Source organism: Syngnathoides biaculeatus, chromosome 2, assembly GCF_019802595.1.
Source record: "Syngnathoides biaculeatus isolate LvHL_M chromosome 2, ASM1980259v1, whole genome shotgun sequence".
In the NCBI taxonomy this organism is placed as follows: Eukaryota; Metazoa; Chordata; class Actinopteri; order Syngnathiformes; family Syngnathidae; genus Syngnathoides; species Syngnathoides biaculeatus.
Genome location: NC_084641.1, coordinates 43,548,349 through 43,573,914, shown reverse-complemented (window position 1 = coordinate 43,573,914; position 25,566 = coordinate 43,548,349). Strand labels below are relative to the sequence as shown.

The following is a 25,566-nucleotide window of genomic DNA, read 5'->3' as shown; positions in this document are numbered from 1 at the left end:
AGCAGTTACTTAATTCTGTTTACAATTATTTCTACATTATCCTCCTGCTTATCCTACATTTGCTCAAATCGTCACATCATCTAATAGATCACCCTTTTGGCTTTATTCTACATAGTTACACTCGGAGGAAAATATAGCACTAATTAATTGTAATCTTCTGGATCAGAGAACAGGTCTGGAAGTCATAACGTCATCATCATGGTCAACAATATCACTGTCATTACCCTGTTGTGCCAATAGTGGATATATTTCTGACAATTTTGAATTTGTCGGGGCAATAGCAGTGGTTATAAATTGCTTAGGTGATGCCCTTATGCAGGGAATACAACAGCATCCACACAATCTAAGAATAGCTGCAAACACAGCTATCGAAACGAGGACAGAGAACACAAACTTTTTTTTCCCCCACCACTCAGACCAGGCTGATGTGTTCACACCAGAGTGCTCAATCATCTTGTGGTTCATGGTGCGGAGGCCTTGAATGGCCCTTGTGAGTGACCCATCAGGTGCTGTGTTATTTGGAATAAACATAAAACACTGGTCACCGAACATTGAGCAGATGCCACCCTTCTCAGCCAGGAGCATGTCGACCACTAAGCGGATCTGGAACGCCACGAGTGAGGTTGCAGCTAGTTTTTCTCTTATGGCAATAAAGCCTGCTTCCGTATAGTTACCTAGTTTCTGTACGTTGTAATGTATGTAGTTGATTCTGTCAAAGTTTTTATTTGGGGTTAACCATAACAAGATGGATTCCCATCCTGCAGCAATCTGGTTAGCCAACTTATACTCATCTGGTACACCTCATGGGATGCCAATTGCATCAATGTATGTCGGATCTTTCCAAGAGGACCTTCACTTTTGGGAGAAACCGAGGGGAGGTCCAAAGATGGATGCGGCCAATTGTATATCCTCTGCTGTGGATGGAAACACAGTCACAGATTAGAGCAGTGATACCAGTGCACACTTTCCTGATGCATTTATCAGTGTCAAACAACTTTTGACCATTAACTTATTCAATAGAATACGAGCAGGAGAAAAGATGCCAGAAGAATGGAGGAAAAGTGCGCTCATTCCCATTTTTAAAGGTCACGTGTCATCCCTATAAACATTCTAAAATTAATATTGTGATGAAAAATACATATAACATGATTCACTTCAATGTCTATACGAAAAAAAAATAAATGTGAGCAGAGAGCGCGTCATCTCTGCACAAAGATGCAGAAGTGTCATTCTACGACATCCAAGTGGTCGCCGTATTGGCTGCATTCTCTGTCCATGACATCACCAGGACATTCGCCAATGAAAACAAGCGGTGCACCCTACTATGGGAGACAAACACGCCCTTTCTGACACAGGTCTTTTCGAAAAGGAGAACACCACACAACAGAGTGAAGTTATCGGGGGCAATATTACACTATTGTTTCGAGCCATATTCAGATGATATGCGATCACGGCCAAACCGCCTCCCCGTCCGATACACTTCCGCGGCGGAGATGAGCCATCGCAGTTCATCGTCGCCGGCCACTGTGGCTCATTTTCGGCGCTGAGGTGGGTTATCATGGAGCCGAGCTGGGCTGCTTTAGGGGGTTGTTCATAGCCACCGCAGTACGCGATGAACAACACCGTCGATCCGGGGCGCTTTACTGCGTTGTCGCTGCACGCGGCTGAGTGAGGCATTGTCAGCTGCGTTCTTCAGAGCCGCCGCAGTCCACAAGCCCGATGCGCAGCCTTCGGTGGCAAAGCGACGCAGCAGCTCGACGCCTTCCGACGCACACATGGACACATTTCGTACGTGGATCTTTTGTTACGTTATGAGAGACCGATTACGTGGTCCGCCTCAAACTATTATTTTTTTTTAGTAGCTGTATACACACCGACCTGTCATTTGGAACCCACAAAGCTCTCATCCTCTGCACCTGTGGAATCCATTTTTCACGACAAACCGGGTCTCTTGCAAATTTATAAAGGGTAAATCCATTCTATCAAGTGTTCAAGCAATGTCCAGAAATGCAACGAGCTTGGGGACAATAACTCAACACCCATATATACAAGTGTCATTCAATAAATAAGCTGATTTGTTTTTTTTTTTTTCCAGTATCAGGACTTCTAATACAGATAGCTTACTTTTTTTTTATTTTCCATCATAGTCTCCCAGCACTGTCACACACTTTTCCCATCTGTGCACAAGCTTCCATATACGCTCAGCGTAAAATATTTGGACTGATGTCTCAGCCTATCTCTCATAACACTTTTGACTTAATCGTCACTTTCAAACTTCGTGCCGCTCGTGAATGCTTTAAAGGGACCTTGAAGATGCTCGTGGAAAAGTACAGAGAAGGTCAGAAGGAGCGACATTGTATTTTTAGATTTGCCAAACTTTTTTTTTTCCCCCCACCCCTCAGACCAGGCTGATGTGTTTACACCAGATGCTCCTTCATCTTGTGGTTCAGGGTGCGGAGGTCTTGAAGGGCCCTTGTGAGTGACCCATCAGATGCTGTGATATTTGGAATAAACAACACTGGTCACCGAACATTGAGCAGTCTCCACTCTTCTCGACCAGGAGCATGTCGACCGCTATGCAGTTCTGGAATGTCATGAGTGAGGTTGCAGCTGGTTGTTCCCTTATGGCAATAAAGCCTGCTTCCGTATAATTACCTAGTTTCTGTACATTGTAATGGATGTAGTTGATTCTGTCAACGTATTTTATTTATCCATAAGAAGATGGATTCCCATCCTGCAGCAATCTCGTTAACAAACTTACACTCATCTGGTACGGCATTGGGATGCCATTTGCATCAATGTATGTCGGATCTCCATCTTTCCAAGAGAACCTTTGCCTTCAGGAGAACCCAAGGGGAGTTCCAAAGATGGATGCGGCCAATTGTATATCCTCTGCTGTGGATGGAAACAGAGCAGAGGATACCAGTGCACATGTTCCTGCTGCATTTATTGGTGTGACATACAACTTTTGAACAACACACCACCACCACACTTCGCTGCATGTGAGCAGTGGGGCAGTTTGCAGATGGATATCATGACATCATGTTTTGTTGAGATTTCCCACCTTAAAATCTGTCCCTGTAAAGCTACAGGAGAAATTAACCAATGCAACATTAGTAGAAAATACCAGTTTATCATTTACTGCCTTAGTTGTTGGATAAATACTTTTCCATTTCTGACAAGTGGTGTTAGGAGTTGTTTTAGTCACTTAGTTACTTAGTTAGTAACCCTAACCCTAACTGTGTTGGGATTTCAGTTGGAATGACACGCATTAGTGGCCGAGGGCCCATGCATGTGATGTAACTATAGTTTATAGTTTACCTTGTTAGCTGCATTCTACGTTAATAACAACCATTTTTTTCCCATTTGTAAAAAAAAAAAAAAAAATGTTCCTCAGGCTTTTTCGGTTAAAATACTCCCTCCATAGTATACGTATTCTTTTGTATGGCATTCGGGTTTAAGGTAGCCTTAAAATAGCAAATGGTGAAAAGAAAATGGGGATTTCCTTTAGCAAAAGCCCATAGATGGAATCCCCACCAATTAGACTGCCAAGGAATTGAAAAACTGCTTAAGTGATTCATTGGGAGGCACACATGGAGTCCTCCCCTCATGGACTCAGTGACCTCGGAGGTAGTCCCGAAAGACCCTGAAGACCGACCTCCCAAAGTTGTTACGAGGCCAACGAACAGAGGAAGAAAAGACCCTCAACCAGTACTCAGCGTCTACAAAGCCTCAGAGAGAATAGCCAGGTATATACAACTGGGATATGTTCAAACTCAAGATGGAAGAAAAACTTTCATACTAGAAGCAGGACAGAAGACTATTCCTACCCATTTTCCTGGTTGGGGAAACTGGGGGATGATCTAACCTTGAATGTGAAAGCCACCTACAGAGAAGCAGTCAATATCTTGCAAACCCCCACATACCACACACTAGTGGAGCATAAAGACTTTACAAAGAACTTCAGAGAAGGCTTTGTGACAGTAATGTATGACATTTTACTCAGAAAACTGAAACAGCCAGTGTATCGCAGAGCACAAATTGAATTGAGGGCCGAAGAAGACTTGGATATGGACACTGGAGCAATAGCGGGCCCTGGAAACCAGCCCACTCAGTATAGAAACCAACTGGGCCCAACTCCTTGTACCAGCCAAGCAGCACAGAAAAAGATTTGCAAGATTTTAAATTTAAAGGAGCTAGTTCGGCCGAAGACTCAAAAAGAAACAGCTAAAGACTATTTAATTGAAATATGGCCCATGGTCAAAGATGAAGGAGAAATCGGCAAAAAGTTATGGCTTCAATATATCATTGCCAACCCCATTGGGCCCATCGAAACACCACAATAGGTATACGAAAGATGGGTGGAAGGCGAAGATGAGGACTAAGAGACCCACATAGCAAGAGCTCGGGAGCGACTCAAGCAAGGAGTCACGTTAGTAAATGTGTGGCATAAAACAAGACAAGTAGCTCCAAGCAGATACGTTAAAGCGCTAACCCTAACCCTAACCCTGATAGTACAAAAAAAAAAAAAAATCGAGGCCTCCATCGAGCATTGGGACCGACTAACGAAATACTAGAGTGAGAAGAGGAAACAACTGAAAGTCAGAGGGAGCCTTCTCAGCTGAGGCAACAACAGGCAACGAAAAAGACGGAACCTAGAGCGTATATATCAAAGGAAGAATTTCTTAAGATGACACTAGAAGAAAGAAAGGCCCATCTTGAGGCTCGCAAAGCTGCGACTTCAGGAGGGCCCAAAAAGTACTGGAAACAAAGGCTCAGGTCACCCTGGAGAGAGTCTATCGAATGGGGGATGAGCTCTATGCGAAATTGGAGGGAGTAGCCTATTTGGTAGACACCGGGGCCGAGGTGTCGATGACCCGTAAAGCCTTGAAGAGAATCGGACACCTGAAAGTGAAAGTAGCGAATGGATCAACTACAGAAATGCCAGTTGGAGTCTGTAAAGGAATTGATCATGGGACCATACAACTTATTGACATTACAAGATTCAGAAGAACTAAACAAACCCAGATATAAATGTCAAATAGCCACAAAAAGATGGAAAAAGTTAAAATCAGAGACAGAAGTGAGAGTTGGACCAACCAAAGTAACCCCGGGAAACGAGTGGTATAAACCGGTGGGTGTACCAGCAGTGAAGGCCCAACAAATCCAGGACAGCGACTTGTCACCAGAAGGAAAAAGGAAATTGGCAGAAATAATGGAGTAAGCCTCCGTGGCACATTTCAAGAATGACTGTGGTGACTTGGGACAAAAATACATGCACACCATAGGTGGAGGAGTGCACCCACCCGTGAGACAGTACCCTCTCAACCCGAGAGCTGTGGCTGAAATGGCAATGATAGTAAAAGAACTGTTGGCACTTGGAATAATCCGTGAAGAACCAAATCCAATAACAAACGGTCCTATTCAGGCTGTCAAAAAGCCTGAATCCGTAGGAGGGGGTTGGAGGCCAGTCATCTAAATTTAATTCATTCAAAATCATCATCAATCAAATAAAAAAAATCATTCAGTCATTTAAAACTCTAAACCGCCGAACAGTGGCTAATCGAGTGAGCCTCATAAACCCTCAAGCGTCGCGGAAAACGCTGAAAGTGAAGAAGTACAAGTCATGTATTGACCCGGCGAATGGATTTTTCTCCTTGAGGATTGCAAAAGAATCACAAGGAAAGACGGCATTCATGCACAAAGGAAAATCATATGTACCACAAGGATATAAAAATTCCCCAAACGTGTTTCAATCAGCCGTTTTGAACATTTTGGAGGGGCTACCAGTCACAGTTTACATCGACGATGTGTTCATCGCCAACGATACAGAAGAGGAGCATTTAAACACCTTACAAACTGTAATCCGACGAGTGACAGGAGAAACTTCATCTGAAAAAATGCCAACTTGCTAGATTCCAAGTAGACTACTTGGGGTTGGGGTTGGCTTTCAGGGGCGTACAGAGAGAAGATTGAGCAGATCCTACCCCCAACGTCCGAAAATGAATTGCAGAAAATCCTCAGACTATGCAACTATATTCGGGACCATGTCCCTCATTATCAAAAAATATGCAAGACCCCTCTATGCCCGTCTACGCAAAAATCCTGAAGAGGGAAAATCCAAGAGCTGGAATTGGTCCGCCAAAGACCAAGAGAATTTAGAAGCATTGAAAGAAGTAGTAAGACTTGGACGCGGTACAACTTGAACCAAGAAGTTTGGATACGAGATTGATTGCTAAAGTGGAGTGCGACAAAGACGCGGCCATGTTGAGCGCTAGCAACGAAGGCGCTGGCTTAGTGACCTTACGGACTTACACCCTGAGCAGTGTAGAGAAGAAGTTTCCCCAGGAGGAAAGAGAGCTGGCAGTCCTGGCCAAGTACTGGGGGAAGCTAAAATGCCTAGCCCAGCGACAAGGTATAAGAGTCATCACGCAGAGCCAAGTTCATCGCTATCTGCAAAAAGACACCATCGAAACCACTAAGGCAACCAATGTGAGATGGGGAAGGTGGGACGGTATCCTGCTTGACCCTGATTTGGAAACAGGACCGATAAGTCCAAAAGACGAGGGAAATCAGAAACAAAAGCAGAGAAACCATACAAATTGGTATTCTACACAGATGGTTCGAGAAAAGGTGAAAACCAGTCTGCCCACTGGGGTTTCATCCTTCAGCACAATGGAGAAGAAAAGAGCCGTTGCAAAGGTGTGACCCCCGGCAGTGCCCAAGCCGGAGAAGTTACGGCAGTGTTGGAAGGACTGTTAGAAGCTATAAGATTACACGTGGGACGTGTAAGAATTATAACAGACAGCCACTACTGTGCGCAAGCTCTTAAAGAAGACCTATACATTTGGGAGGAAAATGGATATGAAGGAGCAAAGGGCAAGTTAGTCGCCCATGCAGACCTATGGAAGAAAGTAGCCGAATTGAGGTCAAATATGAACATCGATGTTGTCCACTAGAGGGCCCACGTTATAGAAGGAGTTCATTGGAGAGTAAATGATGAAGTTGATAAATATGTCCAAGAGAAACTAATTGTTGTAGCCCGGAGGAAAAGTAGTCCCAGATGACTTTGTGCGTGAGGTTACTACGGCTGTACATGAAGCGCTAGGCCATGGAGGTGCCTTACCGACAAGGAAAGAGTTAGAAAGACTGGAACTTTGGATCCCTGAAAAGAAAATCCGAGCTGTTCTGAGGGACTGCTAACAATGTAACAAATACAATGCAGGATGCCGCGGACAGCAAGTGGACAGTTTAACCATCAAGAGCACTGTGCCATGGGCATCAGTCTGCATGGACGTGACAGGCCCCATGGGAGTGAAAGTCACAAAAGGTGAGAAGTACCTGATCGTGCTAGTGGATTCGATGTCAGAATATGTTGGACTAAAAGCAGTATGAAAAGCAAATGCTAATAATGTAATCAAAACACTGACATGTGGCTGGGAATACCAAAAGAGCTGAGAACTGACAATGGAACTCATTTAAAAAATGCTGCAATAGACAGGTGGTGTCAAAAATGGGGTATAACAAGAATTTATTCACCGCCCTACACCCCTCAAGCCAACGGCGTTGCTGAGAGTACCATTGGCCTAGCTAAAAACTGGCTAGAAATGCTAACGGAAATGAATGGAGTAAAAACTGGTGGAGTTGGTCAAAGACTTAAATGGAAAGGAGCAGAACTGAAAGGCTGTCCCCCTCAGAGGAATTAAATGGAGAAAACTAGGAGAAGAAATTTAAAAAAGGAGAAAAGCGTCAGGGGACAAAAGTTGGGAACCCAAAAAGTTCCGATGGCCTTGGAAAAAACAAGTCACGGGAGGGAAAAGCTCCTCCCAAAAGGAGGAGCAACGTGCATTGGATAAAACCAACAGCTTACAATCAAGAGAGAAAGGAGGGAAAGCAGAGAAACAACAAGAAGACATCAAAGAACAGCTGTCTCACCTGTGGAATAGACCAAGTAGTGCGTCAACATCCTCCTCAACACAGATTTAAAGCTGAGAAAGTAGAACGGATGGCCGAACAAGACAGGGAATTAAATGATCAGATGGATAGAGTGGAAAGACTGACGCTAGCCCTAACCCAAGTATTTGGACTACTATTAGCACAGTCGCAAACACTAAAAGAAGACTATGTACAAGTAGCAAGGCTTGTTATAGCACTTCAAAACTTTACCCGATGAGCAAGCCCAATAGTAGACGGACTTCCAGAATTTGCAGAGAATGTACTGGAACAATTGAAAGATCTTGACCAAAAGTCACAAGAAATATGGACAACAGTTCTTGAAGGATCATATCCCGGGTCCAAGGATTAGAAATCTTCAAACCCTAATAAAAAGGAGTAAAAGTATCACTCAGTTAAGCGACTACTGGAAAAGAAATCCCAGAAGACAAACAGACTGATTATTGGAGATATTCGGAGCCTCAACGGGGTGAGCAAAAGTGAAACTCACGTACTGCCAAAACTAAGATTTGAATAAAACAACGGAGGAACGAATCCAAAATTTGGAACTTAGAGTTAAACTTGGGATGGAGCTAAGAAGAGGCATGGAAAACCAAATTCAGCTCTTAAGGGACCGAATAACCGCCTTGGAAACCCAGGCAGCGTCCAAGTTAGAAGTATTAAACAAAACATTGACAACGCTACAGGGGATCCAAGATGATCATTTGTGGCTGAAATCTCATATTTTGAGATGGCATTCCATACGTCGACAACACATCCCTTTTCTTACCAAGATAGATAAATTCATGGAAACCACACAAGAAAAATTACCAAGTGTAATGTCGGAGGTGACTGCTGAAAGGATGGAGGCATTATCAAAGGACTCCGGACCCCCATCCTCTCAGGATGAGAAAAAAAGACGAAAAAAAAGGACGACCCTTTTCGACTGAACCTGACAACTGGGACTTTTAGACAATGTGAGTAATCAAAATAGCAGTAACACCCCCTTCGAACCTTTAGGAGGGCGGAGCATAAGTAAATAGATATGGGACTGATTTGAAGAGAAATCATAACGATACTGTCTTATCCGCCGGAACGGAATTGTCAAAGAGATAACAGAAAAGATGACTTCGAACTACGAATTGAAAGCCCGCCTAGATGAACTAGAGGAAGTAGAGAAAAACCTATCTCAAGGATTGAGGCTTATGTTCATTAAGCAAAGGTTACAAGGGAAGATTACGAAACGTTAGCGAAAAGCTACATAAAATTTACCAAGGAGATGGAAGAATGTGAAAAAACTTCAGATAATGTCCTTCAGGCTATTCAAGAAAACTTGACGATTTTTTCGAAAAGGATCAAAAAGGTAGAAGAAGGATTAAAAGAATTCAAAGCTTCTAGCTCCAAGGGAAAGAAAAGGAGGAACAAAAGTAACTGATAGATTATTCTCTTCACTGGACTTGAAGGACTCGACGAAAAACTTGGATCACTAGAACTAACCCCAGAAAAAGAGGTGGAGCATATGCAAAGTGACAAAAGGACTGAGACGATATAAAGAAAGATTACTGGACAAAGAGAGGCAGCAGCAGAATACACAACCAAGACCAAGCATGGCTGGATCGATGGAAGAATGCGACTCAAACAACAACAAAAAAAAACCTTCAAGCCCGAGGAAATCGGAATTAAAAAAGGATATGGATTGGTGGGACTCACAAACCTTTGAACCCCGCGATATGAAGTTCCAGGACCGGGGCACTACAAGACTCCTCAACCAAGCACTTCAGGGGTCCCGGTGTCAGGACCTCGGAAGGTAGGCCGAAAACTTCATGAATATGACAACATAGGACTGATACAAAAACAACCAGAACAGGTTTACGAGACACCAATTGAAATACAACCGAGAGGAACACTTTATGAACGGACAAACCAAGAAGAGGATTATGAATCATACCACTCGGATAACATTCCCCGTTATGGGACCATACGGGCGTCTTTTAACAAGCATAGAAAACAGTTACGCCGAGCCATGATCATCCTCCTTGGCTTCATTGCTCTGAACGTCCTGATCATGTCACTGATTAAACTCAACAAGAAGAAAATTGATTCGATGGGACTAACTATCATTCAATATGGAACAACCAAGATAACCAACCAGTCTTGCTGGAAAATACGCACAGTTTGGGCAACAGAGCGGCGGAAGACACCTAATGAGCGCCCCAACAAAAGGAGCAATTGCCCAAAAACCCCAGGAGGAACGGATAAAGCATTTGATTTTAATCAAACAAGGAACCAAAGAAACCCCCACTTGGCTAATGGACTGTACTACCTTTCCTGCAGAGTCAAAAAAGAAATGTGCGGCACCAGTAGTACAGCAGGTCTGGTGGCAGCCCGAAGATTCTTGAGTTGACATGATCATACTATGCTTGGTAAAAAGAGAATCAAGAATAGTTGGTAAACATGGAGTTTCAGCTCCCTCCAAAGATTTTCTATTGGGTTTTGGTCTGGAGACTGGCGAGGCCACGCCAGAACCTTGATATGCTTCTTACGGAGCCACTCCTTGGTTTTCTTGGCTGTGTGCTTCGGGTCATTGTCATGTTGAAAGACCCAGCCACGACCCATCTTCAATGCTCTGACTAAGGGAAAGAGGCTGTTCCCCAAAATTTCACAATACATGGCTGCAGTCATCCTCTCCTTAATACCTTAATAATAATACGTCCTGTCCCATGTGCAGGGAAACACTCCCAAAGCATGATTCTACCACCCCCATGCTTCACAGTAGGGATGGTATTCTTGGGATGGAACTCATCATTCGTCTTCCTCCAAACGCGGTCAGTGGAATTATGACCAAAAAGTTAAATTTTGGTCTCATCTGACCACAAAACTTTCTCCCATGACTTCTCTGTATCATCCAAACGGTAATTGGCAAACATAAGATGGGCCTTGACATGTGCTGGTTTAACAAGGGGAATTTTCCATGCCATGCATGATTTCAAACCATGACGTTTTTTAGTGTATTACCAACAGCCACCTTGGAAACGGTGGTCCCAGCTCTTTTCAGGTCATTGACCAAGTCCTGTCGCGTAGTCCTAGGCTGATTCCTCACCTTTCTAAGGATCATTGAGACCAGACAAGGTGATATCTTGCATTGGGCTCCACTCTGATTGGAATTGACCGTCATGTTTCGCTTCTTCCATTTTCTCATGATTGCTCCAACAGTGGACCTTTTTTCACCAAGCTGCATGGCAATTTCTCCATAGCCCTTTCCAGCCGTGTGGAGTTGTACAATTTTGTCTCTGGTTTCTTTGGACAGTTCTTTGGTCTTGGCCATGTTACAAGTTTGAGTCTTACTGATTGTATGGGGTGGACAGGTGTCTTTATGGAGCTAACAACCACACACAGGTGCATCGGATTCAGGATAATACATGCAGTGGAGGTGGACTTTTAAGGGCGCACTAACAGCTCTTTGAGGGTTAGAATTGTGGCTGATAAGTATTTGAACACCTGTCTATTTCTAGCTGTATCACACAAAGAAATAATTTTTAAAAAAATCATACATTGTGATTTCTGGATTTTTCCTTTTTAGATTATCTCTCTCACAGTGAACATGCGCCTACGATGAAAATGTCAAACCCCTCCATAATTTCTAAATGGGAGAACTTGAAATATAGCACGGTGCTCAAATACTTATTTTATTCATGTAAAATACACTTATTTTATTCATAGAGGGAGAAAAAAATTACACTTCAAAGCTACTGTGCCCTATCTGAAAAAGTAATTGCCCCTGAAACCTACTGGTTGAGCCACTCTCACCCCCAACATAAGGTACAGGCTGAGCTACCTCTAAAGACAAGAAACTTGTCAAGCTATGTTTCATGTCTGAAGGATGTTGTTGTCAAAGGGTGCTGTAGAAAGCAGACTCTGTGACTAACAGGTAGACTAGCCAAATATTGTACTCAAGGACTGTTACTTTAGAATAATAAGTAAAAAGTAGTCATCCTAATATATCAAGAGTAAGAATAAGGACTCAATGAAAATGTACTCATTTAGATTAAAAAAAACCAAAAAAAAAAAAAACAAGCATGCACCTAAAATAAAATTTATATATTAGGGCATGTCATGCTCCTGGCTTCCTGCCTAGGCTGGGCGTGGCCAGCCAATTAGTCAGAGCACACCTGCACCTTGTTACAGCTGATGACGCTCAGTATATATAGGACTTGGGGGACGACTTGTCCTCCGCTAGATCGTTTTCCTTGATGCCTCGTTACCACACTCCTATTTGCCTGACTTCTGCTCTCCGTGTACCGACCCACGCCTGTCCACTGACCACCCTTGTGAGCCTGCCATACTATTACTTCTGCCTGGTTTGGACTGTCTACCGGAACACTGACCTTGGACTGAATAAAGATTTCCTCTGCGCCGTCTGCGTGTCTCTGGAGTCATGCATTTCGGTCCGCCCTCGTGCCCCGTTCATGACAGAACGATCTAGCCTTAACATGGACCCAGCCGACTCAAAGGCTATCCGTCGCTCCCTGCAAGCCCAGGGCAGACGCCTGGTGGAGCAGGAGGCTGCTCTCCAGGTAACCAACAAGAGGCTCCATGAGATCTGCACCCGGCTGGAGCCGTGGCTAACCTCCCAGGCTAGCGTGGTTGCCACGCCAACAGTGGCCACTCCACAGTTACCACCGGTTCCGCCCTCCCCTTTAGCATCATTACCCCGCTTTCCCGACCGGAACGATTCTCAGGCGACTCGGGGAACTTCAAGCCTTTCCTCGCTCAGTGCGATCTCCATTTTGAACTGCAGGCGTCCGTCTTTCCCACAGACCGCTCCAGGATCGTGTTTGTCATTTCACACATGACGGGAAGGGCGGAGGCATGGGCCACGGCTGAATGGAGTCGTAACTCAGTCACTTGTCGTTCTTGGACGTCATTCATCTGCGCACTCACCCAGGTGTTCCAATATGCGGTGCCAGAGCGTAAAGCGGCGGCCTCCCTCTTGACGCTTCGCCAGGGTCGTCGTCACGTCTCGGACTACGTGATCAAGTTCTGGATCTGTGCCGCAGAGAGTCAATGGAACGAGGACGCCCTGCACGACGCCTTTTTCCGGGGGCTTTCCTCCCAAATCCGGGGTCTCCTCATCGCTGTAGACCTTCCTCCTTCGCTGGACGCACTCACCGCGTTGGCCCTCAAGGTTGACCAGCGACCAGTAATAGAGGATCAACTAGCCGTGATGACTGAGGGAGAGAGGGAGGGGTCCAGTCCGGCTGCCGCCCGGTCGTCTACTGCTGAACCCTTTCAGGTGGAGGGTCTCGATGGGCCAGCGGAGGAGCGTCTGCGCCGGCAACGGGAGGGTCGCTGTTTTTACTGCGGGCGTTTGGGACACTTGATCGCCCACTGCCCGATTCGACCAAAGCACTCCGACATCAGGATCTCTACTCCGGTGAGTGTGCGGTATACCGCGGCGGAGTCAGGGAGGTCCCATCTTCACCTCACCTTGGGAACGGACTCCCATTCATGCACTGTGACTGCTTTCATAGATTCCGGGTCGGACGCAAACCTGATAAATCCCCGCGTGGTCGAGGAGCTGGGGGCAGCAACTTTCCCCACCCAACGGCTTCATCACGCCTACGCCGCCAACGGCGAGTTCTTTTGTCGGGTTACACATCGCACTCAGACGCTACGTATGAGCTTTCCGGACACTCACTCGGAGCGTATTAAGCTTTCATGTCTTCAACGCACGTAGTAGCGACATCATCCTGGGCAGCCCGTGGCTCAAAGAGCATAACCCGCACATAGATTGGGCCACGGGTCAGATCAAGATTTGGGGAGAGGACTGTCGCAGTTGCTGTTTCGCTGTCCAGGAAAACAGGGGTATTCAAGTCGCGCCGGTTTGGCTAACAGAACCTAGTACCGCCCCGGAGCTGACCGCGGTGCCCTCCTGCTACCATGACCTCCGGGAGGTCTTCTCTGAATCTAAGGCAAAGTCTCTGGCGCCACATCGGTCATACGACTGCGCGATTGAACTCTTGCCAGGCACCTCTCCTCCCAGAGGGAAACTGTTCTCGTTAACAGGACCAGAGCATCAAGCCATGAGGGACTAGATCGAGGACTTGCTGGCAGCCGGACTCATTCGCCCCTCATCCTCACCAGCCGGTGCGGGTTTTTTTTTTTTTTGTCAAGAAGAAGGACTCCACGCTGCGACCCTGCGTCGACTACCGAGGACTGAACGACATCACAGTCAAGAACCGGTACCTTCGTAAATCTGGACAAGAGTGAGTTCCACCGAGCGTCCGTGTCCTTCCTGGGTTTCGTCCTGGCAGAGGGGGAGATACATATGGATCCTGGGAAGGTCAACGCGGTGGTGCGTTGGCCTACCCCCGCCAGCAGGAAGGACGTACAGAGGTTCTTAAGATTTGCGAATTTCTTCATGACAGGGCGTTGACAGACACCTGCCACCACTTACGTTTTTCACTGCCCTAAAAAAAACAATACATACATACAGAAACATTTGCTTTATTCAAATAACTTAATGAAGAAGCTGTTTGGTGAACACAACACCATAGAGATAACGCCACTTTGCCATATAAGCTGCCAAAATAACAGAAACATACAACTCACTGCAAAGTGTTTATTCAAGTTAGGAATGGGCTGAAATATCCACGTTTAGGCAGTCACAATTGAAAAGGGGCATAACAAAGCTACCCTAACCTGTCCATAAACACTTGCAGGGCTGCCCCCCCCCTACACCATCCTTTCCACCACCAAAAAAATGAGTCATTTTGATTGGATCGCGAAGGCCACGTCTGGCCTTGCGTCATCTGATTGGTGAATTGTGTAAATGACAGTGATCTCGATTAATTAATGCAACAAGCACCTTTTGCAGAACTCAAAGATGGAGTCTAAAAATAGACAGGTGCATGCAAGAATCAATGTAAGTAGCAAACGGCATGTTAATCATTGTAACTGAGTAAAAATTTATATAATTCTTCACATAAATGCTCAAGTAAAAGGTACGGTGCATTTAAAGTACTCCAACAAGTGTAGTTGATGGAAACTATTACTTGAGATAATGTAACTGTAGATGTAGCATGTTATTACCTACTTCTGGTTACTAAAGGTATTGAATGATTTTGTCAGTGAAGAAATCACACAAAGGACATTTGTTGCTATTTTACAAAAGATATTCCATCGATCTATTTTCCTCTTCTTATCTGAATTTGGGTCGTAAGAAGAGGAGCATTAGGTTTCCTCTCCTCAGCCACTTCGTCCAGCTAATTTGAGGGGTATTGCAAGGAGTCCCCACGCCAGCCATAGTACCTCCAGTCCCGGGTCTTCCCCGGGAGCACATCCTGGAGGGGTGTGCCCTAAACACCTCATGAAACAGATGCCCGAGCCACCTAATCTGGCTGCTCTTAACATGGAGGGACAATGGCACTACTCTGTGCTCCTCACGGATGACCGGGATAAAAAGTATTGCTGTATTTTGAGTTAATCATTTTTTACAAGTCCTTGATGAATGTGATGATGAACAATATAAAATAAAAAATCTCAATATTGCTAAAACACTTACTGTAGTGGGGATTGAATAATTTTGAACAATTATACAGTCCAGTGGCGGCACTGTGGCTCAGCCAGTAAAGTGTTGGCCTCACAGTTCAGAGGTCCCAGGTTCCATCTCGGACCCTCCTGTGTGGAGTTTGCATGTTCTTCCCGTGCCTGCGTGTGTTTCCTCCCGGCATTCTGGTTTTCTCCCACATTCCAAAAACATGCAACATTAATTGGACACTCTAAATTGGTGTGTAAATAGTGTGATTGCAGGGCACAGAGAGACAAACATTGTATGTGCGGCTGTTTGTCTCTCTGTGCCAAGCGATTGACTGGCAGCCAGTTCAGGGTGTACCCCACCTCCTGCCCGTTGACAGCTGGAATAGGCTCCAGCACTCCTCACGACCCTCGTGAGGATAAGCGGTGAGGAAAATGGATGGATGGATATACAGTCCATCAACCTTAGGCTGTCAATAGAATATTTCACTCCTGCTCCTCTCGCAACTACGAACAGCTTCAAAAAATTTGCAAATCAAGTAAACTTGAATTGACTGGAGTAGACTTCAGACAGAAAAGTCCAAAGTGCTGGGGTGGCGACTGCGTGAGTATAAAGCCACGAGTAAATGTCACTGGGGCTATCTTGTGCCTCCATTGTCGAGCGGAACCCATGCATGCCATTTTAAAAAAGTGCTGCAGTTCTCCTTCAAGTCGGGTGTGTTGCTATGGATAGTTTTAGCTAGCATTCACCTCAGTGTGGCGTTTCCTCTGAATTTTATGGCCATTTCCGGAAGCCATTCTTACTCTGTCTTTTAGAAAAATGAAGACAAAGACAACATTGTAACCATGGAACATTGATGCTAAAATAAATGGGCAGAGACAACCAGATAATAGGTTTAATTATACTGCAAAAATCAATGAAGAAGGTGGAACCAAGGGGAAAGCTGAGTCATACAGCAAGTCATACAGCATGTAACTGAAATGGACCAATCATGAGAGAACCCTCCTTGAGCTGTCACCTTATTGTGGCGGAGTGGTTTGTGTGTCCCGATGATCCTAGGAGATAAGTTGTCTGGGGCTTCACGTGCCTGGTTGGTGTGGGGTTCTTCGGGAGTGTGGGGTACTGAACCCCCTGTACGGGCTGTTCGGTCCCTGTACGACCAGTCTCAAAGTCATATCCGCATTGCTGGCAGTAAGTCGGAGTGGTTTCCAATGAGGATTGGACTCCACCAGGGCTGCCTTTTGTCACTGACCCTGTTCATTATTTTTATGGAAAGAATTTCTAGGCACAACTGAGGGATTGATGGGGTCCTGTTTGGTGGCCTCACTATTATTTCTCATCATTTTGAGGATGGTGTGGTTCTTTTCAATTAATCCAGCCTAGATCTCCAACTTTCGCGGTTCACATAAGTATATGAAGCAGCTGGGATGCGAATCAGCCCCTCCAAATCTGAGACCATGATCCGAAGTGTGGTGTGCCCTCTGAGTCGGGCATGAGATCCTACTCGATGTGGAGGAGTTTCAGTATCTTCTTATTCATGAGAGAAGAATGTAACGGGAGATCAACAGGCGGATTGATGCGCCGTCTGCAGAGATGCTGACTTTGTATTGCTCTGTTGTGGTGAAGAAGCTAAAAGATGAAGCTCTCTACTTACCTGTTGAGCCATGTTCCTACCCTCACTGATGGTCACGAGCTGTGAGTCGTGACCGAAAGAACAAGATTCCGGATGCAAGTGACTGAAATTAGGAAATTAATTTGTAATTAATCCGCTGCAGTGTGTCTGTGCTCTCCCTTTGAGATGGGGTTGTTAATCTTGGTGATTCAGGAGGGACTCAGAGAAGACCTTGTGCTCTTCCGCATTGAGATGAGCCAGATGAGGTGGCTGGGGTATCTGTTTAGGGTACCTCCTGGGGGTCTTTCCTGTTGAGGTGTTCCGGACATGTCCCACTGAGAGGGGACACTTGGAACCCTGGATACGCTGGAGAAACTATGTCTCTAGGCTGGCTTGGGAGTGCCTCAGGATCCCCTCAGAAGAGTTTGAGGAAATGGCTGGAGAGCGGGAAGTCTGGATATTCCTGCTGGAGCCACTGGCCCCAGGACCCGATTTCAGATAAGCAGAAGAAAATGGATGGATGGTTGAATTAAAAGGCAATGTGCGTAGAACTAACCCAATTGACTTAATTTTCACAACTTAATGTTGCAGACAGAAGCAAAATATCGCATTGTTAAAATTGTTATTTGGGACTCTTTCATCACATTAAACACACCAGTAAACATAATAAACATGCTAAGTCTAGGTTCCAAACAAACAAAATTTATGTCATGATCCAATGGAGAACTTGTCGGATGACATCAAAAATGCTGTTTCTGGGAAAAAAAAAAACACGAAATGTAAATGAATTGTGGAATATCATTAAGGAATGTTTGAGTTTAATAACTGCTGAAAGGTGTCACAAGTTGGCTGACTCCACGTCACAGATGTGAAGAGATTTTAAAAACTGTGGTCAGACAACTAAATACTAGTTTAGTGATTCAAAGGATTGGTAAATCCTAGAAACCACAAATTTGTACAAAATAGCTTTGAGTTTGTAAAGTCAACAGCAGATTTTTTTTTAATACCCCCTTTCAACAAATTGCCCAAATGCACAGCCTTAAGAGTGTGTATATCATGAATGCTGGGTCTTGTTGGTTTTCTGAAAAGCTGCTACACCGACTGGTAACTTGTTTGATGCAGCAAAAAATATACTGAAAACGTGGAATAATCTGGTTAGTTACACTGAACTGCTATTATTTTGAACAGGTCGTCATGGGGATCTTATACTTTAACACAAATTTGACTGGGTACATGAATAATGTACACGAGGAGCATGCCTCGTACAAGTCACGCACACATCCATGGCAGTGAGGAAGTTGAAGCATGTGATTAACAGTAATTGTTAAAGTAATTTAATTGTAATAAAATGTTTTTGCAGTAAGGGCAGCACATTGGCCTGAGCCTCACAGTTCTGAGGTCCCGGGTTCAATCCCATCCCCACGGAGTGGAGTTTGCATGTTTTCCCCATGCCTGCGTGCGTTTTATCCAGGCACTCCAGTTTCCTCTCACATCCCAGAAACGTGCAACATTAATTGAACACTCTAAATTGCCCCTGGGTGTGATTGTGACTGTTGTCTGTTTCCATGTGCCCTGCAATGGACCTTTCTGACCTGTCAATCACTCGTACAATAATAGCCAATCAGATAGCTGCGTTGTCTTCACCCCTGGCTTGACATGCCCCTCTCACCATATTGTCCCACGAGCAACGCTGGCTGTCAGTAGCATGCACTTGGAAGAGTTAATGTTACAAAGAAAATGGTCCTCAGATGCGCTCAGATCAGCAATTCTGATGAAAGATATTCTGCTTCGTTACAAGGGGCCCGGTTGATTCATTTTCCAAAGCCTAAAACACAGTTGACGAAGTGTCTACGATGGATTAAGGCTCGCGGGAGACCGCACGTACAACTAAATGTGGACAATATCAACAAACAAGGCTGTATGTTTGAAGGTAAGTGAGGGAGAACTATCTTCTCTGAATTTGAATTATTATCAGTGCTTTATACATTGCAGGAGAACATGTTTCACTCTGTTAGTGTATCACTAACCTGGTGAATGAAGTGTGTAATGTTTTATGCCGAAGAGTCTGGTTAGGGTTAAGTAAATGCGCGACGTCATGCAAGAGAAATGCCTATTTGCCTATTTGTATCAAATCCGACTTTCAAGACAGAGCACTGGGTTCGATTAAGAGCCAAGTCAAATGAATACACCCACTCCCTTATAAAGACTACAATGATAATACTCGTTATCTTTCCAAATAAAAGAGTACTCACCCTGCTTTACACGCGGAGTACGATTCCACTATTTTATCCTGTTGGATTTCAATATGAAGTTTGTGAGGTGTCAAACTTTTTTTTGCATCGATCGCCAACATTTCGCTGTAACTCTGGCATTGCGTCCTGCTCCATTCAAAATCTTAATTCTGTGTACATATCCTTGCGTGAAATAGTTGAGAAGAGTAGAACTGTCTTGGACATGTCTGATGGATTTTTTGACAAAAAACATACCCCAATATTATCTGGAGTACGCGATAGAGAATTCAAACATGTTCTGTTCAATCGCCATTTTGTAAGCTTGTGGGACATGGCTAAGGAGTCAGAGCTTAATATCGCAATCAGAAAGGTCCATTGGCTGGCAACCAGTTCAGGGTGCGCCCTGCTTCCTGGTGTTGACAGCTGGCAACCCTTGTGAGTATAAGCGGATAAGAAAATGGATGGATGTATGGATTTTGTAGTAAGTTAGCGCACACTATTTCTCTCATGTTGATTTGACCTAAACCTAGAGGTAACTGATGTTTTGATGTTTGTCTGAAGTGTTACACAATACTCAGTATACAGTACACAAGGATAAAATATACGAACAAGTCATGTAAATTGACATTGCTTCTACTGGATAAGTGATTTTTTTTCATTATTTATTTATTTATTTATTTTTAACTTGGTGATCGGCCCCAAAAATCCCAATCAGAGAATGCCCAATTCCAAGTTATAGAGAACACTAATTTCAACTGTTGCTGGTTAGGATGGCCCAACCAGTTATTAAGGCCCATTAAATTTTTCACACAGGGATAGGTAACTTGAAATGTTAATTTACCTTAATCCATGAAACTATCCTTTAAAAACAGATTTGTAAGTTTGATGATTTCAAAGTGGAGTTAGTAAAACAGAAGTATTTCAGAAGGGGAATAATACTTTTTCACAGCACTCCATATCAAGAATATACGATAAAGAAAACTAGAAGAAAATCATAGGGGCAAAAACAGACCATCTTCATTTTTTTAGTTTCTTGTTCCTTTAATTAAAGCCTGGTACAATTGAAGATACAGTACATTTATTCGTACAAATAAGAAAAATAGTCAAAATAATAAAACGAACAATCAATATCTGATATCTCACCATTTTCCATGTTTTTCATTCTTACAACCAAAATCATTTTTCATGATACAATTAACCTTATGGATTCTTCAGGTTTTATACATTTAGTGGTACGAGACATTGAATTGAATAAATAGGAGAATCAAGCGTAGGCTAATATATTTTCAGACATTTGTTCCATGTACATATATATATTCCATATGCTAATCCAGGCATTGATCTAATTGAAAAAAATATGACTAATTACTTTATTCTTTTATTTTTCAAGATTATACTAATATTTTAAAGGAATAAAAATGCAAAAGCATTTTAAGTTGTTTATTCAGTTGTCATTCTAAAGCTTTTACTGTGCCATGGTATCGTTTCAGTCCCAGTATTGTCATAATTTATGCAGGTATAGTATCGAAGTTGAATTTGGTACCGTGACATCACAATTGGACACTCTAGCAAGAACCAAGCTAATATATACTCACACTCACTCCTATAACCATTTTTCATTTTTTTGTTGGATTTTAAAAAACTAATTTTTTTTTTTGTAAATTTCAAATTGGGCTGCATTGTGGTCGACTGCCTCAAAGTTCTGAGGACATTTATTTGGCCTCCCTTGTGTGGAGTCTGCATGTTTTCCCTGTGCCTGTGTGGGTTTTCTCCGCGTACTGCGGTTTCCTCCTACATTCCATTAACATGAATGGTGAGTTAATTGAAGACTCTAAACTGCCCATTGGTGCAAATGTGAGTGCAATTTGTCATTTATACAATGGGTAAGGAAAGTATTCAGATCCTTTTACATTTTTCAGTCTTTGTTATATTGCCATCAAGTCATTTTTTTCCTCACTATTGTACACACATCACCCCATAGTGACAGGATTTTTTTTTTTGCAAGAAATTTGTTTGCAGATTCTTTCAATAAGAAATACTGAAATGTCAGACAGCCGTATTCAAACACTTTGCCCAGTGTTTAGTAGAACCTCCCATTTGAGCTAAAACAACCATGAGTCTTTTTGGGAACGATGCAACAAGATTTTTCACCCCTAGATTAGGCGATCCTTTGTCATTCCTCCATGCAGATCCTCTCCAGTTCTGTCAGGTTGGATGGTGAATGCTGGTGGACAGCCATTTTCAGGTCTCTCCAGAGATGCTCAATTGGTTTAAATTCGGGCTCTGCCTGGTCCATTCAAGAAAAGTCACAGTTGATTTGAAGTTATTTTTGCTCTGTGCTTAGGGCTATTGTCTTGTTGGAAGGTGAATTTTTGGCGCAGTCTAAGGTCCTGTAAAAAATACTTATGGCTGTGTGTTTTTTCAGCTTCTTAATACAGCTGCAAAAATTTCAAAAATTCATTATTTTCAGTCAAAATGGGGGTGCTGTGTGTTCATTAATGAGGGGGGAAATGATTTTAGCAAAAGGGCTGCAATATATCTGAAACATTTCAGGGGGGTCTAAATATTTTCCATACCATGTGCCCCGCAACTTCCCGGCGACCAGTTCAGGGTGTACCCCGTCTCTTGCCAAAGATAGCTGGGATAGTCTCCAGCTCGCCTGTGACCCTAGTGAGGATAAGCAGTCCGGCCAGCTGAAAAGTAATCAAACAAATGATAAACCAATTGTGGAACCTGGAGAAACCACTGGAGGTAGGATTGTGTGTGTGTGTTTAATATGTGTCAGTCCGGTAGCTTTGGTGGGACTCAGCAGTGAGCTGTGTAGTTTCTGTGGCAGAGGATGGCTGCATCACAATGGGCTCGCTGCTGCCATCTGCGGAAGACAATGCACATTAACATACACATTCTGTGTTTCATGCATGAGTGACGGTCCTCTTTTTGCCAAAGCATTTTAGGCACTGCGCACCTATCTCATCGGGTGTCATCTGGGCCTCCAGGTCCTCAGGGGATACATAGAATTCAGGCTCCTGGTCCATTGGAGGACGAGGTTTGCATTTGCCACAGCAGCAGTTGCAGCAGCAACACAGGCAGCAGCACAAATAACAACCAGTGGATAAGCAGCAGAAGACAAACAAGGCCTGAGAGGATACAGCATACAAAGAAAGTTCAAAGACTGATTATGATTTTTTTTCTCACTGTCTGAAGTCAAAAAAGAATAAACCTCTTCTATGTCAGGTCAGTCAGGACTACCAAAATTATTTCATTTTGTAAAATGCCACAATAAGATAATTTTTGATATTTTTTTAGGTCAAACATTAGTATCAAGTAGCATGTCATTTGAACTGCATGATAATGGTCAAACCTTCCACAAGCTTCTAACAGGACTGGCTTCAATCTCTGTGAGTGGTCTTTCAACCCATGTTGGTGCAGGACTCATTTTACTGTGGATAATAACGCTTTCTTACCAGCTTCATCCAGCATCTTCACAAGCATTTGTTTTGGGGTTCATTCACACATTTTGGACCAAAAGATGTTCATCTGTAAGACACTGAGCCAGTCTCCTTCCTGAGCGGTGTGAGATGAGGTTTCTACTTGCGTGTAATTGTTTGAACATGTGAACACCCCACCTTCAAGCATCTGGAAATTATAACTCAGTATGAGACGGACTCTACGATCTGCCCATTTTCTTTTGATTTTGCAATGATTTCAAGCAGCAGAGTTTTTGAGCTTTGGCCTTAAATACATGCCCAGGTCTGCTGTCAATTAACTCACCGGTGCAGATTTCAATGGACATGTTGGCAAAGGAAACAGGGGCGATGAAGAAGTGATGGCTAAGTACGGCATTCAGCAAAGGAACTTTGAGGGTTACATGGTGGTAGACTTCGCAAAAAAGAATGGAATTGGCAGTGGTGAACACTTATTTCCAGAAGAAACAACAACATAATGACCTACAAGAGCAGAGGTGGGAGCACGCAGGTGGATTATATTTTGTGAAGACGATGTAACCTGAAGGAGGTTACTGATTGTAAAGTAGTGGTGGGAGAGAATGTAGCTCGACAGCATAGGATGGTGGTTTGTAGGATGACTCTGGTAGCGGGTAGGAAGATTAAGAAGACAAAGATAGAGCAGCGAATCAGGTGGTGGAAGTTGAGGAATGAAGAATGTTGGCCTTTTGGAAAGAGGTGAGACAGGCTCTAGATGGACAGGAAGAGCTCTCGGAAGACTAGAATACTACTGCTAAGGTACTCAGAAAGGAAGGCAGGAGAGTAGTTGGGGTGCCAGGTAATTATCCAAGGAAAAAGATTAGCAAAGAAGTAGGACATGGAGAGAACTGAGGAGAGGCGGAAGGAATACATTGAGATGCGACGAAGGGCAAAGATACGAAAGAAGGAGAAAAGGAGCTCTACAGGTTGGCCAGACAGAGGGATAGAGATGAGAATGATGTGAAGCAAGTAAAGGTTATTAAGGACAGCGATGGAAATATGTTGACTGGTGCCAGTAGTGTGCTAAGTAGATGGAAAGAGTACTTTGAGAAGTTAATGAATGACCAGGAACTGGTCAGGAATAGTAAGGGGGAAGTTAGAAAGGCACTGAACTGAATTAAAAATGGAAATGGAAAGACAGTTGGTCCTGATGACATACCAGTGGAGGTTTGGAAGCAATTTGGAGAGGTGGCTGTGGAGTTTTTGACCAACTTATTCAATAAAATACTAGTAGGAGAGAAGATGCCAGAAGAATGGCAGAAAAGTGTGCTACTTCCCATTTTTAAGAACAAAGGCCAGGTTCAGAGCTGTGGAAACTAGATGAATAATAGATAAAAAATATAATAGATAAATATCATGAGACACAAAATGAAGTTATGTGAAAGAGTTGTGGAGGCTAGACTTAGGATAGATGTAAGTACCCGCGAGCAATAGTATGGTTTCATACTTAGAAAGAGTACGAGAGATGCATTATTTGCTTTGCGGATGCTTGTGGAAAAGTACAGAGAAGGTCAGAAGGCGTTACATTGTGTCTTTGCAGACCTAGAGAAAGCCTATGATACAGTCACAAGAGAGGAACTGTGGTACTGAATGTGCAAGTCTGGTGTGGCGGAGAAACATGTTAGAATAGTACAGGACATGTATGATTGTAGCAGAACAGAGGTTGTAATGTTGGTGTGACAGAAGAATTTAAGGTGGAGGTGGGATCCACTCTGAGCCCTTCCTGTTTGCGGTAATAATGGATAGACTGACAGATGAGGTTAGACTGGAATCCTCTTGGACTATGATGTTCGCAGATGATATTATGATCTGCAGTGAAAGCACGGAGCAGGCGGGGGAACAATTAGAAAGATAGAGGCATAGAAAGGAGAGGAATGAAGATTAGCTGAAGTAAAACAGAATATATGTGCATTATTGTGAGGGGCGGAGGAGGAGGAGTGAAGCTCCAGGGAGAAGAGATAGCGAGGGTGGATGATTTTAAATACTTGGGGTCAACAATACAGCACAACGGAGAGTGTGGTAAAGAAGTGAAGAAACTGGTTAAAGCGGGGTGGAACATTTGGGGGAAGGTGTCTGGTGTTCTATGCGACAGAAGAGTCTCCGCTAGGATGAAGGGCAAAGTTTATAAAACAGTGGTGAGGCCGGCAATGATGTACGGAATAGAGACAGTGGCACTGAAGAAACAACAGGAAGCAGAACTAGAGGCAGCAGAAATGAAGATGTTGAGGTTCTTGCTTGGAATTAACAGGTTGGATAGGATTGGAAATTATCTCATTAGAGGGACAGCCAAAGTTGGATGTTTTAGAGACAAGGCTAGAGAGAGTAGACTTAGATGGTTTGGACAAGTTCAGAGGCAAGAAAGTGAGTATATTGGTCGAAGGGTGCTGAGGATGAGGACAAAAAAAAACATTGCTTTCTAATGATGTTGCACCAGGAAATTTCACAAATTAGGATCACATTGACAGGAACCTGAAACAAATTGGGAAATTTATCAGCATTGATGTGTAAAACCATTTTGTGATTGACAGTTCATTGCAGCCATTATTGCGTCGCGACATCTGGTGGTGGTGCGGCGCGAACAGGCTTTTTGACAAATTGACCAAAAACATAAGTTATGGTGCCTTGATTACCTTATGATGATCATTGTCTATTCATCCTATGTCTGTTTATGAATTAACATCTACTGTACATGTTGTTCTACCCAAACACTGGCATCGACGGCAGTGGAACTGCAAGGACAAAGTTATTCGACATAGATTGACGCCACTGATG

At 43.7% G+C, this 25,566-nt stretch overlaps 1 protein-coding gene across 6 annotated transcripts in view; it reads right to left on the bottom strand.

Annotated features, from left to right (window-relative positions):
• Positions 1–800: 800 nt before the first annotated feature.
• LOC133493590 (dnaJ homolog subfamily C member 5-like) overlaps positions 801–25,566 on the bottom strand; it is a 64,439-nt gene continuing 39,673 nt past the window's right edge. For 3 of the 6 annotated variants that reach the window (XR_009793058.1, XR_009793051.1, XR_009793056.1), the window contains 3 exons: positions 22,278–22,449; positions 21,889–22,184; positions 801–914 (listed from right to left, as the gene is read on the bottom strand). Coding sequence is in view for 1 of the 6 variants with exons in the window: in XM_061807110.1 (XP_061663094.1) it covers positions 22,084–22,184; positions 22,278–22,449 (273 nt within the window). In the remaining 5 variants the exon portion in view is untranslated. Of the gene's footprint in view, positions 915–20,334; positions 22,185–22,277; positions 22,450–25,566 lie in introns of those variants that run through there. The other 3 variants (XR_009793055.1, XR_009793057.1, XM_061807110.1) reach the window with 3 other exon arrangements.